Source organism: Leguminivora glycinivorella, chromosome 2 (assembly GCF_023078275.1).
Source record: "Leguminivora glycinivorella isolate SPB_JAAS2020 chromosome 2, LegGlyc_1.1, whole genome shotgun sequence".
Classification (NCBI taxonomy): domain Eukaryota; kingdom Metazoa; phylum Arthropoda; class Insecta; order Lepidoptera; family Tortricidae; genus Leguminivora; species Leguminivora glycinivorella.
Window position 1 is genome coordinate 17815151 of NC_062972.1, and position 15546 is coordinate 17830696.

At 37.8% G+C, this 15546-nt stretch overlaps 1 protein-coding gene across 1 annotated transcript in view; it reads right to left on the reverse strand.

Annotated features, from left to right (window-relative positions):
* The window catches only part of LOC125234236, a 180641-nt gene that overhangs the window by 11165 nt on the left and 153930 nt on the right, over positions 1–15546 (reverse strand). Inside the window, 2 exon segments of the mRNA XM_048140445.1 lie at positions 7510–8068; positions 8071–9414. Coding sequence (XP_047996402.1) covers positions 7517–8068; positions 8071–9396 — 1878 coding nt within the window. The 5' untranslated portion in view covers positions 9397–9414 and the 3' untranslated portion in view covers positions 7510–7516.

Here is a 15546-nt window from a genome sequence, read left to right on the forward strand (position 1 = left end):
ATGTATAGCCTTTATCGTTAGAATGATTGAGTTTGAGTTGAAATGAAATTCATATAGCCAGACCTGAAAACAAAGCATTTAGCGTGTAAGATACTGGCGTTTAAGCTTTCCCACTTTCAATATTTCATTAATTTAGTAAGCACCTTGCATTATGGTAATTTCGAAAGTCGTCTAATTTCGAATGTCGCATAAAAAATCACCATTATTTCCATCATATCAAGATTCCCCTTCCGAAATTACCCGAGCATTTCTGTCATTCGAATGTACCCAAATGCACCTATATTAAGGTACTGGCAGAATACCAGAGATGTGGCTTGCCGCATCACGACGCTGAGTCAGCGCTTTTTCTCTGCCACGATGCATGGCATAGGTATTATTTAAAATAATGTTATTACTTAAACTAAGTTTGCATGTAACTCTTTTACTGTTTTGTTGTTTTTATTTTTGTGATGTTAAATTGTCAATGCCATGTATGTTGTGGGTATGAATAAAGAATGTATCTATCTATCTATCTATCTACCTTACCTATGAATGAGCTTAAATTGTGTAGATATCCATGTTCGTTACCACCACATTACCCATATAAGCAGCAAGTAAAAAAAAAAAGTTGTGCCATATTAGGCTCCGGTAACTTATCAATACATATTTCGAGAATCATTTTTTAAGTTCCCGCGTTTTGTACACTAATCAATTAACATTATTATTAAGTGCCTTTCCTTTTTGAAAAACCTGTGTTCGACCTGTAAGTAACTTTAAATACAAGAGCTTAATGTCAAGACTCGCCTCTCTGCTATCTGCCGGGAGAGAATTATAGGCTTCTTTGGCCATTTGGCCAGACGAGATCCTGACAGCCTTGAGAAGGCGTTGATCGTCGGACCAGTGGAGGGCTATCGTAAAAGAGCCGGATTACCCACGCGCTGGTTCAACACAATAAAGAAGGTCACACGCGTTGGGCTCCAGGGATCCTTTAGGAAGGCAAAAGATCGGCCTGAGTGGAGAGCACTGCAACGTACAGCGACTTATGGTGGTCACGACCCTCAGTCATGAGGTTTCGACGAAGAAGAAGAAGAAGAACTTTAAATACAATTTCGATGTTGTCGGTGAGGTTGATGAAAACTATTCTCTTACACATACGTAGCTGACCTTCGTTTTCTTAAACTTGTGAAATACTCACTATGTTAAATGTTAAATATTGTCCTTTTAATACCTATTAACGTTTATTGCTTTTAATTTACCCACACAATTAACACGTGTGACAAGACATTTAGGTATTTAATGTCTAGGTGCAAAAAAAATTACGACGTGAATAAAAGGAAGTTGGCTTTACCACTAGCTCTGGATCCGGTAGTCCATCTGATAAAAGAACAAGCACGATGAAAACTGTGAGAGACATTGGTGTCGAACGATGTTGGAAATGGTCAGTTTAGTTTTCAGTATACCTAAATTTAATTTATTACTTATTCTAGTATTTTTTTTAATGAAAAATAATGTTTGCAAGTAATGTATACAAAGTAGTTTTAAAAATCTCTATTGTTTATGTATGTAATTTTCAAGGGCCAGCCGTTGACCATGAGCGCTGTGAAGAGTTAGAATCATCGCGATGTATGTAAGTATTATAAATTCATTGTACGCGATATAATCCGTTGTCATAGTTTTATTTCATCAATAGTTAATTATCAGCTGCTGTTGCGTCTAGTGCCTAGTTCGTGTGTTAGGTATGCTTGAATCCAGGATATCTAGACTGCTGAATGAAAACGATAGCGGACTGTAAACACTATTTTTAATTACTGGTTCTTCAATACAAAGATTATAATAATTAACAATTATATTTTCCCCTCACTAGCTCGGAAACACGTGTTTTGTCCTTTAATACCAGCGGGTAAAAACGCATTTTATCCACTAGTGGGTAAAGTAATTTGACCTTGAATAAAGTCAAATTAACTGCTTTAAAATTGACAAAAGTAGGTGAATCTAGTAATAAAGATGATTTACCACCTGTGGAAGTACTGGAAGCAGTGCTAAATGCATTTTTTGCGTTGTAGTTTCCTCGCTGTAGTGAGGGGAAAAGTTTTGTGTTACACTCGGGTGCAAATGTATTTTACTTCTCGTGAGTTCTTAGAAACTCGCAAGTTCAGGATTCTATTCTCGAACCACTCGCTTCGCTCGTGGTTCAACTATAGAATCCTTTAACTTGCTCGTTTCTCAATTCCACACTCGGCGTTAAAATACAACTTTGCCCCCTTGTATAACAAATAACTATTGACGCGGCGCGACATGGGTAGCGCGTTAAGCGAGCGAATTTTTGGTTCTGCCGTCCCCCGCGGGCCGGCCGTTCGTTCCCGTCGCCGGTAACCGGTCCGGTGACGCGACGGTGGACGTCATCGCTGTTGCTGGGGAGTTAATTCGAGGTGTCGGCGGAACTGTCGCCAACAGCTGCTGTGCTAACTTTATCGTAAAACAAATACAGACGAATTGATAATCTCTTGAGATTTGGAAGTCGGTTAAAAATATAGGCCTTTTGTTTTCGTTTATTATAAAGCACTTACATAATATGTAAGTGCTTTATAATATGCTTAAGAGCGATAAACAAAAGAGCGATAATCACTACATCCATAATATCATATTATGATATTATGGATGTAGATAACAGTTTGATTTCGTAACACGTTTATCGTATTGCTATTGCCTATTACATGCGAACGATCTGTTGATTCAATTTTATGAGATTAATGTCTCATTAGACAATTAACCTGGGTATCCCGGTCAATATATAAGTCTAATGAAAATAACAGTGAATCATTCAAAACTCTGATTAATGTTTCCTTAATCAATGTACAAATTCATAATATGTATATTGGTATGAGAGGGCTTTTAATACTTTAATGCACTTTACATGTGCAATTTTGACCTCCTTAAAGGCAGGTTAAAACTAAACCTGTTGGTTGTCGGCCAGGAAATACCGTGACATTTAACGGCACCTTGATCTCAGGCATTGTGTTACGTCTGCATTCGTCATGCGATCCGATTGTGCGTAAAATTACTTCTAAGGCCCTAAATAAGGCCGTTTCACATATTAGGTTGGAGAGAAGGTTCTTCTTAAGAAGGTTCGTTGTTAATTGCAAAATAACTTGACCATATCCATCTTTACGATAATAGAAACATTACGATTCGTTTAAGGAGTTTAAGAAATAAACAAACTTGAAAATTTTTTTTTTTTTAATATTAACTTTCTTCGGCTCTCTATTTTATCTTTCTATTATTTATTCCGCTATTAAAAATGTGTCACAAAAAGTCCATTTCATGCCACATTTTAGTTAAGTAGTTCTTTTTTAGGGTTCCGTAGTCAACTAGGAACCCTTATAGTTTCGCCATGTCTGTCTGTCCGTCCGTCCGTCCGTCCGTCCGCGGATAATTTCAGTAACCGTTAGCACTAGAAAGCTGAAATTTGGTACCAATATGTATATCAATCACGCCAACAAAGTGCAAAAATAAAAAATGGAAAAAATGATTTATTAGGGTACCCCCCCTACATATAAAGTGGGGGCTGATATTTTTTTCATTCCAACCCCAACATGTGATATACTGTTGGATAGGTATTAAAAAATGAATAAGGGTTTACTAAGATCGTTTTTTGATAGTATTAATACATACATACATACAATCACGCCTGTATCCCATAAAGGGGTAGGCAGAACACATGAAACTACTAAAGCTTCAGTGCCACTCTTGGCAAATAAGGATATAGTATTAATATTTTCGGAAATAATCGCTCCTGAAGGAAAAAAAAGTGCGTCCCCCCCCTCTAACTTTTGAACCATATGTTTAAAAAATATGAAAAAAATCACAAAAGTAGAACTTTATAAATACTTTCTAGGAAAATTGTTTTGAACTTGATAGGTTCAGTAGTTTTTGAGAAAAATACGGAAAACTACGGAACCCTACACTGAGCGTGGCCCGACACGCTCTTAGCTGGTTTTTTAGGGTTCCGTAGCCAAAATGGCAAAAACGGAACCCTTATAGTTTCGTCATGTCCGTCTGTCCGTCTGTCCGTCTGTCCGTCTGTCCGTCTGTCACAGCCGATTTACTCGGAAACTATAAGTACTACAGTGATGAAATTTGATGGGAATATGTGTTGTATGAACCGCTACAAAATTATGACACTAAATAGTAAAAAAAAGAATTGGGGGTGGGGCCCCCATACATGTAACTGAGGGATGAAAATTTTTTTTTCGATGTACATACCCGTGTGGGGTATCAATGGAAAGGTCTTTTAAAATGATATAAAGTTTTCTAAAAAACATTTTCTTAAAGTGAACGGTTTTTGAGATATCAGCTCTCAAAGTCGTAAAAAGTATGTCCCCCCCCCTCTATTTTTATAACTACGGGGTATAAAATTCTAAAAAAAATAGAGGTGATGCATGCTAATTAACTCTTTCAACGATTTTTGGTTTGATCAAAGTATCTCTTATAGTTTTTGAGATAGGTTGATTTAACTGTAATTTTGGTTTGCTGCTACGGAACCCTTTGTGCGCGAGCCCGACTCGCACTTGGCCGGTTTTTACTTGTATACGCGTGACGTATTCGAACCAAAAATTTCGAACAGTACGATTATTTGGAACCTTTTTTTTCATCAGGATTTAATCTGCTAGTGACTTTACAGGTATGTGATAGTGACCCTCAAACCTTGGTCTTTTAGAAAAAGTCCCTTTACAAAAGAATCTATCCTCTAGGTATCTTTAGCGACGTCATAGTTTTTAACTGGCAACTAAAGTTATTATAGAGGGATATCTAGTCAAACCATCCTTAGCTGGATAATCGCAATACCTAATATTAAGTATATTTAAATTCAGTAAATGGCAGGCGTTGGTTAAATGTCGCGCAAATGCCAGCGCTTTCGCGATGCACCTTGCGCAGGAGTAGATTGAGAGATTATGGTTGTGCGCGGACGATTTGTATGTATCTGTCTGTGCCTTCACTTTACGCTTTCTAGATTGTAATATTAAAATGATAAAAATAAAACACCGGAAAATAAATTTTAAATAGGAGAATCTTGGAGACCAGAAAATATGACACTTTTATTTAGGTTCTTGTGAGAAATCAATCATTATGGTAAAAACAGTTGCTTTAATGTAAAACTAGCTTTTGCCCACGGCTTCGCTAAATTCGAAAATTGCGAAATGCATACATAGAAAGGGACAAAAAGTAGTCTATGTCTCTCTCCACCCCTTCAACTAGTTCAACTATCTCCACATAAAAAAATCACCGTTTGCTTTCTCCGTTTTGCCGTGAGTGTCTGTTACACACACTCCAATTTATAATATTCTAAGAGAACCTTTGATTCCTCCAAATCCTTGTGCATTCAATTAATAGTAATGTATTAAGTCGGTTCTGTCAATTATCTCATTCTGTAATTATTTTTTATAGTTAGTGTAGTCAATTAGTGTTCTGCAAACGAATGATTGCCGAACTGTAGTATGAGTTCACCCATTCCATCTTATTAGAGATTTAATTACAAGAAATAAATAAGTACAATCCTCCCATTCAACCACAATATAATTTACTATCCCCTACCTTCATTTAATAGCTACTGTAATTGGCCAATCCAGACACGCCCAGGCTACCTAATCCTGGGTACCTAGCCAACGTCTCAATCGTTTACGCTTCGTAAGCTCTCCTTGTCGCTCTTCGGTAGTTGCGCGACAGAGCCAGATTGCGTTTCGATTGCTAAGTAGCCTTAACGATTGTGACATCGGCTAGGCCGACTGAAAAGCTTGGTGGTGGCTTGGTGTTGGACAGTAAGCTCTAAGTTATGCCTCTACCTTTAATGGGTTCCAGGCGTTGGTAATTGGACGCACTCGATTTGAATTATCGACATGAATTCTAATAATTACGACTGTTATATAACTTAGCTCTGATTACAAAGAGATAAGGTCACGCCAAGGAGAAGGCACACGAAAGTAATAAAGCTACATATCATGCGGTTTTCATCCCTGAATTCTCGAGGAAGAATTAGTACTTGTATGATTTGTATAAATTGGCTGAAATCTGACTATATTTCTTAAGTCGAAAAAAATGACGCTTTAATATAAATAACTCTCTGAGCCGATTGAGATGTTTACGGCAAAATCTCTAAATTTTATTGGTCTACAAATAAGTCCGAGATGGTATTGTATGATAGATACAATACCATCTCGGACTTATTTTATTTAACAAACAAATTTTTATACTTTACTCCCCGTGCGAAAACGGACGGGCATTTTTGTAGATGTTAATTAATCTTATCTATTCGTTACGCTTATGTCCTAGCTACATCCTGATCTGCCAATCGGGCAGTGGCGTTTATAGTGATCAATTGATCATGATCTCAAAGAAATAGTGTTTGGACACGCGATAATACGCATGCGTGCGTTATGTGCGCGTGCGCGCTTATAGGTGCCGACGTGCGTGCTAACACTTGCTTTATTTTAGTGCAACACTTGTTTTATTTTAGTACAATCGATGTGTAAGCTTGTTTAGCAAGTGATCACGCCTATGCGCGCCTACCTGTATGTTTTAATGTTTCTTCCAGTCCTGGATTTTGTTTTTGTTTTGTCCCACACTAGTAAAGAAATCCGAAATATTTCAAATTAAGCTTGATTTGGATGAGTATAAGTGTAAACTGAAATAGATACCATACACTAAAGAAAAAGCAATCAAGCCCACTGGTGGCGAACCAAAAAATACTTAATAAAATAATTTTATTTGTTACCCACTTCGAGTATAAGTGTGTTCACAGATTTATAATATGGCAGCTTTTACATATTTGAATGACAAGGTAATTTTGATACATAAGGAAATGTTGGTGACATGTGCTATGTGCCTCCTTGACGCATGAGTATGGCACAAGTTTCTCAAGTTTCTACCTAATGAATTCCCAAGTTGTGTATAATATTGTTGCAGGAGAAATATTTCTGTATTATAATAAACTATGCAAGTTGCCATTCCGCAAGCAATCGTGATATGCCACGACATGTGCCATCCTGCGCGTGCAACTCTAATGGCGCCGGGAATGTGACGGCACATAAATTGAGCTATCGACCACAGGGAGCGAACGAAGAGTGAAGATCCATGATGACCCACACTGAATGTTTAGCTTCGACCTGCTGATTGCATCGGATTAAGCTAACTTTGCTGCATTTGTAGTGACAAAGTGTAGGACTGTCAATGAAATTTGGTGTCACCGATTCTGTTCCATCCGTGGACTATAAGGACTATGTTATCTCATCTGCTTGTGTATTCGCGGCTGGCAAAACGTTCCACTTTCACGCTTTAAAAATGAGATTTGCTTATATTCTGCAAATAACCTGTCAAAGCGCCTTCATAGCAAGCGACATAGTGGGACGTTTTCTCGGCCACAGACACATAGGTATGACTTTATATTTTCGGTGACCTGTGACATACATAACACTGTCACTAAAATGTTGGAATAATTTAATAAACTACCGTTAAATAAAATCAAGCTAGACTTACCAAGAAATTAGAGATACAACGTCGGTACCCTCTTCTGTGCTCCTAGGGACAACTTATTTCCGATCTTCTTGTACCCTTCATTTTTACTCCGAACCTTCGGCTTGTCAACTGTCTCTACCGGGCAACCTTTCATCTCCCAAACCAGATTGGTAAGTGATTTAGGCCTGCTTAGTTTCCTTGATCTCTTTTCGGGAAGTTTGGGCCCATTCCCCGAGTCCCCGGACGTCCGACCTCCTGAGTGGCTCGAATCTAGGGTGCCATCAAGTTCCATAGCTTGATGAATGTTTGAAAGACTCTTATACCTAATATTGAAGATTGGGGAATCGCCTTTCGTTAATGGTCTGATTGGACTAGCTATAGGACTAGGTGACTCTTTAGTCGGTGAGTTGCTTTTCTGTCTAAAAACCATCCTACTTTTATTATTACTGATACCGTTTTTGATGTACAATTTAGGGAGGTTTGGCGCCGGGGCGATGGAACATTTTTCTTTATAAACTGTTATGGGAACTTCTTTTGTGGTTACGGCAGTTTTACGCGTCCTTTTTTCTGCTTTCTGATTTAGAGGTTTTTGGATGGAATGGTTTCTATCGGAGGTGGCTCGGGTTTAATCTCTGTTATTAAAGGCATATGGATAGGCGTAGCTGCAGGAGAAGATGGGGCAGTTTCGTGTTTTAGAGTTGGTTCATTTGTGTAAGATGCTTTTATGTTCTTCGGAAGAGGAGCGAAGCCTCGCACGTAATCGTAAATCCGGTCGATTTCTTCATTCTCATCAGGAATGCTATTCTCATCTCTATGGCTACTATAAATATGGCTATGTCTAGACAAGTGTTTATGTTGATTGGCCGTGTCTGAAGATGCACTTCTCCGTAAAAAGTACCCAGTTTTAAGTAACGGTGGCGCATGAAGAGGAGCATTCAAAAGCCTTTTAGGATCGCCAAGTTTCCCATCTAAAACGTGTATTCTATCAACAACTTCGACTAACAAACGATTACATTTTTCGACGAGTCTAGAAAATTCCATAAAGTTTTTTATTTGTTCTTCATTTTTGCATCTTAACATTTTAATTGGTGCAGCTAATGGTAATGCTACTAGCGCATTTCCTTCTTTTTGTAACGGTAAGGCGAAAACGTGCTCTTCTTCGAACATTGATAGGAGTCGAATTTCTGGGACAAAATGGCTAGAACTTTTTAAGCCTCTAGGAGGAGTACCATGCACAAGTCTCACAGTAATTGGCAGCCGTTTTGTTAGTAATGTTTTTGCAGTATGAACTCCACTTATATTTTCTTCCTTGGCGACGGCAGAGAATTTTCCTCTTTGATCCAAGCTGAGAAGTACGACGTCTCCTTTGGAATCCGTACATTTTAAGTATTTGTTTTTTCCTAAGTATGTTTCCCCTCTAGGCATAATGACCTCGCCGGCTGGTAAATTTCTTGCACCGTCAGCGGTGACTGTACCTTCTAAGTCAGTTTTACCACAAATTACTCTAATAGGTTCCCTGACAAGACAGCCATCTTCAAGCCTTCTCCTAGCTAATTCTGCTACTGATTCTATGCATCTGACTGCCCTCCCTTCTTCGCTAAGCAGCTCGAAATAACCTCTGTATGTCTCTGGGATGGCGATTCGTGGTCCAACACTGACCATTCGTCTTCCTTCCTTAAGTTTGATGGCTTGAGCTATAATCTTTTTGCTTTGTCCCGCAGAAACAAGCAAGGCAGTGCTCTGTAGACTAGGGCTTGGCAAAGTGGGCACGCCAAGCCCGCCATACTGTCCCTTGATGATCTTGGCGACATTGGGTAGCCGGTATTTAGCGACGTACTCCCGGAGGTAGTTTCCTTCATCAGACCAGCGGGATGCTGCGACTACGACTTGGCCGTCCGTGGCTGCCATCGTGGGCTTTAGTCACATCTGCAAGAAAGAAAAACAAATGTTATCAAAGTAAACATGAACTCTGGGATGGGATCTAATAAAATATAGTATTTTTCATCACATTTGCTGTTTAAAGGTATCATTGCGTCTACGTGTACTGAAGCATAATGTACTATTTTATTCCCAAGGGAATAATGGATTTATTTTTAAAAATTAATACAATCCGTACAATACTTCAGGCAAAGGATGTTTCAATCTGTCAAGGATTTTTATTGCACAACCAAATTTTTTTTATTTATTAATTTGACTATTAAGCTATAAAATATATTATACGATATGAAAAATGCATTTTATTTATGTTTTACAATTATTTCAGTGTGTTTTGCATTTATTTCGTAAATTTAACTCAGATAAATTGTTATAATTTACAATCTGACAATATGCTCTCTACTCGCGCTTGACCGCGTGCGTACGCGAGGCACCCACCGTTGCCTAGCAACGGAGAGTACAACAGATCAAAATATTTAAATGAATGAAAAATAAGTAACATTTTAGTTCAATTATATGATTCATATGCTTTTTTGAACGTTGCATTTAATTTATATGCAGTATTTTCGTGTTTGTTTTCGTTCAAAAAGTGTTTGTTATCAAAAACAATTGATTTAATATGAATAATCTGATGTATATCAAGATACACTACTGATCGCAACGCCGCCGGTTGAAGGTTTTGCCTTATGACTGTTTCCACTGTATTTTTCTCTCAAATGTGATGAAAAACATTGTGTGTAACTCAGGAGGTAAGGACATTAAAGACGTGTTTATTATTCACTCCTGCCTGCGGCAGTCGGGAATAATAACACGCGTCTTTAATGTCCCCCTTACCTCCCTTGTTGCACAATGTACTATAATATATGCCGAACATTGATATCTAATTAGATGGTAGATTTTCCTCAACTGTGCCTTTTTGACCTCGAAATAGTATAAAATATGGATATGGAAACCATATTTGTTGATATGAGGCCATTAACGCCATAACCGTCGTGAATAGCAGCACAGTACTGACCTATGCTCCTACCGTTTTAATAGCTCATCGAATGCAAAATAATATTCACTCTGACCTTTTTGTAACTTATCTTATAACGACATTCTTTGGATATCAAATACTTTTATACTGTAACGTATGTTTAAAATGGGCATACTCAATGTATAAAATACTGTCTAAGTACATATTACTTTCATAAGTAGGTAAGTCTGCAGAAGAAGATTAGGGTATCCCATCGTAGGTTCTCGGATAAAATCTGCGTAATACTAATGTACTCGTACTGTAATGCAAAATGACTGGCTGTGTGCTCCTTAAAACGGGAAAAGTTATTACTGAGCTAAGCAGAAAAATCAATGCAGGTAACGAAGATCGGAAACAAGTTCTCCCCAGGAGCATAGGAGATTTTTTTTCTCCTCGAATCCGAAACTCATTAAATCGAGTACATTTTGGTTGTTAAATGTATCCATCAGTTTTACGGCACGCCTTGCAAACAGAAGTGTTATAAAGCTAGATTCATTAGGCGAGGCAGTAAAACCGCGCGTTTGCCGGCGCCGGTGTCGAGCTACCGTTACGTCATAAACGTGAAGGCGCGGGCGCACCGGGTACCCCTTCAATTCCCGATCTTACATGATTTTAAATGAAAGCCTAGTTTGCTAGCCCAATCAGACCATTAACGAAAGGAAATTCCGAGATTTTAGTAGGTATAAGAAATTAGTAAGGTACAGCGGGGCAAATCCCGACTGGCGAGCATTTGTAACTGATCCATTTTATCCATTATTACACTATTAAGTTGAGTTCCACATGTATCCACTGAACACGCGTACCATATACCGGGTGCCCGGTAATTAATGGACAACCTTTTAACCACCAAGAGGGCACCTTATACTGGTCCAGAAAATCGACTTTCAGGTTTAGTAAAAGTCGCCCGGTTTTCGAGATTTTCACACTTTTTAAAATTTTGGGCAGTATTAAAATTTTAAAAAGTGTGAAAATCTCGAAAACCAGGCGACTTTTAATAAACCTAAAATTCGATTTTCTGGACCAGTGTAAGGTGCCCTCTTGGTGGTTAAAAGGTTGTTCATAAATTACCGGGCACCCTGTATAACCAGTGGACACTCTAATTAATAATGCAAACATTGTAAAACATGGAAAAAAATGGACCGGTAGCAATTGTCCCCCAGTCCAAATCGCCCCGCTGTAGCTTATTTCAAACATTTACAATTTTACATGTCAAGCTATAGAACCCTAAATTAGAAAACTTGGTATGCCTGAATCTCTCACCAAACTTTTTCATGATTTCAGATAATCTTCTTCCGGACACTGTAATCGAATAGAGTGAATAATAGTAACTTGTCACGGCCAAAGTCAGCATCCGCTCGGTGTACCGCTTACATTTAATTAAAGTGTCAAAAGGGCTTCTAAGCTTTGGCTCCGCACACAACTCCCAAAGATGCAGAACATGAATCTTGCGTGGTGAGAAAGACGTCAATTTATCATATTCATCCTTATTTTTGATATAGTTTTTGTACCTTTCTACTAACATAGAAATGGCGGTTCATTAAGCAAGTATATTTTTGTGAGCTCTTAAGAACATGTGGTCTAGATCTCTGTGTATCCATGCAGCGTTGGGTGCCATTGTCCGTGTACGTTGACCTTAACTTACGCAACGTAAGCGGGCCACAGGGGCATGACCATACGTTCACCATGTGCGGCTGGGTTCCGTACCAGTAGGGTGCGACAGTATGCCGAACGCGAGATAGACCGTCCCACTCTAATTTATTTAGTTAGTAAAGGACGGTAGTCTGTATCGCGGGCGAGATACTCTCGTAACGATCGTGTGGTGGCCCCCTACACGCGCTTATTGAGAAGATAACAATATTAAGCGCTAATTTCTTATTTTCGTCTTCTGTCAGATAATGAAACGGGTAATAATTATATGAAAGGCAATTAAAATATAAGTCAAGTGGCATAGCAAAGATGATTGTTTTTTTCCGCATATTCTTTTTATGTAAACATAATCTGTGTTGGAATAAAAATGCACAGAAAGAAGAACGTGCCAAATTCAGATAACGTCGCAACCATAGTTGCAGAGGAATATTTTTTTTGTTACATGAAACTTCCATTTGATAATTTACTAAGTAATTAAAATTTTAAGAGAATATTATTTGTAACTCAAGAATTGTTTCAGGTGTACTTATGTCTTTAAGAAACACATTTAAATTTTTAATGCAGAATCGAATACTTTTCCGCTCTTAAGTGTAAATTATGTAATTACAGAGCTGTATAAGAAACACAATTTTGTCTAGCTTGATAAGCCTTGATATTTATAATCTTTCTACATAATTATAAATGACCTAGTATTTAAAGTCAGCTGTGCGCTTTACAGCCTGTTTGTGAGGTCACTAAGTTCCTACTTCACACATTCTAGGGTAATGTAAGTTTATTAATACTATTAAACATAGAGGTAGTTACCTATATGAGCTATTATGGTAACATACAGCCTGGAAAAACAAGAGTAGAAATTATAATCGTAAAGACGTCCCGTTTTCTCACACAAATTGATTTGAAAGAGACGACATACACTACTATGTTGCCACGTTTTTTACAATTTTTTGCCAGACTGAATACGCTTTTTTGCTAGAATACTTAGGTAGGTATAGGTTAGTATTTTAATAAACAAGTCGTGTTGCGCCGAAGGGTAAAGTCTGATTTAAGTTTGATCCGATTAGATCTATTCCGATTTTATAAGTTTCAACTTGATTTGATATTCTTAAGATAAAATCTTGGTACGGGTCGTGTGAAAAACGTTGATGTCTCAATTTAGGTCATTGGAATACGCCCTAGATGGGAAAGAGTATTATAATATATAATAGAGAATATTTCAAATACAATAAGTGCTAGGGCACCGCTGAACAGCAGAAAATTATTGCATAGTTTTGAAGTAGGTACTTTGGTATATATCTCATCACTTATTTAATATTTAATAGTCATCAGTTTTAACCAAAAAATACTCTTGGGAATTTCTCATTCCTTTCAAATGCAGAGATTAAAAATTCGTGTAAATATTACGTTCTTTTAAAGCCAGTCTTTCATCGTTTTTTACTGTTACCAAAACCTTATCGGTTTTATCCGAGATGCTATCACGATTGTATCAAAAAAGCGCACTTTTCAATGAGCACGCCGCGGCCGACTGTACGTCACGACTCGGTCGCACGATTAGAGCTATTGTGCTCGCTAGATAATATTGCGTCTAACTGTACCCGATCGGTTGTAGACAAATAAGGAGCTTCGGTTAGGGCCACGAAAAGAGCAGGCTTCATTTACAGACTTGGGAAAGTAGTGAAGCGAAAATCTTCATTTTCTCAAAGTAGCGGTGTCGCTCACATGAATGGCTAAGTGGCAATTTTATTGAGGTACCTATTTATGGCATAAGGGTGTTTTAAATAGGTACGATACGCAAGTCGGGGCGCATTACCTTTAATAAGTGCTAGAATTGTTCCTAGTTCTGTGTGTAAAATGTGCAGAAACTTTGGGGCACCTTGAATTCGATTGTTGGGGTCGTTATACCGTCATTAGTAGCCATTGAAGATGTATTTTAAAGAAATACAAACGACTGAAGGTATGTGAGAGAAGACAAGTCTTAAAGTCTCCAACCATTCTACGCCAGAAATCGCTACTGTGAATAAATTCAATAATGTAACAGCACATTGAATTTCTCGGCTGTAATAAATCATAGCATATCGTCGGAATCATAAAAAGAAACATAAATTTTTTGGGTGCGCTAATAAATATCGACAAATTAGTTCCCGCTTCCGCTCCGCGTATGCCACCGCTCGTTCTGTAGCCCAGAACTGTGACGAGCCGCTAAGCCAGGGTTCCCATACCATCAGATTTATGGCCGCTTGATTTGTCCAGGACTAGCCCAATTTGGCAGCCCTATTTATGATTCTGCGGGAAAAATGATATCGGTACTGGTTGCAGTAAATTTGTTTTTACAAGGTAACAGAGCCGCGAGACGAGATACTACGAGTAAGTATTATGTAGGGTTTTTCGAAGAGCCATATAAAGCATGTTTGCTGCCTCGTAAAAGTCGTAAATTCGTTTGCACTATCTGTCCGAGAAATTTTCTATTTAATTAACAACAGTTCTAGGTACTTGATGGTTTATTTCTAATACGATAATTATCTTTATCGAAAAAATCCTCTAGGTACTGACAAATAGAACCGGTGGTAAAGAGAAATTGTACCCTTAAATAGTTTAAGCAGCTTTTTTTTACTAGGCATATATGAGTAGGTGAAAAACAGCAATTTAGTTTGGGTTTAAATAACGAAATGATATTTACAATGTCAATATGAGCCCGACGTCACTAAACCTGAGGTGCGAAATATCACACGTCTGTGCGACTTGTAAAAGCATAGAAATATCTAAGTCAAGTCTCGTATGGCAAATTAAATCGTGTACTTGCGAAGTTTAACATTTCGCCGATAGGCTGACAATGTAACATCATAATAAATCGATTGCATATGCCGGGCTAACTGGCCTTAACGGTCCGACCGGTCGTCTCTTCCTGTCCAGAAAAAAACCGACGCGATTCCCTTCTCAGCGACTACAGGTTAATACAAACAGTGAGTCCGTCTGTTTATTTATTATTTAATATGAAGTAAATAAATAATAATATTTTTGCTACCTATTTAATATTATTCGACAAACTGGCTAAATTAAATTCGAACTTTAGGTACCATCCAACAAAAACTTTGTTAGTTTTAAAAGAACTACTTATATCTCAGCACATTCTCTTTCTATTTTGTATCATGATTTTTTTTGTGTATTTCTTGTTCAGTTTTTGTTAAGTAATATATATGTTAATCATAAGCTGAGCAAATAAAACTACTACTACTTAGCTGCTATTTTGACCATGCGCATATTATTTATTATATTATAATAAAATAACCTAAGACACGTCCACCAAATCCAATAGGTAGGTACAACTTGTGCATAATTACCGCCATGAATAAAAATCCTCACTATGAAGTATACGGGATAATATTTTTATGAATACTACTTAAGTAGATAGTTAATGTAACTTCTAGCTTTTGCGTCACACATCATATTTGGCATAATCTACAGGA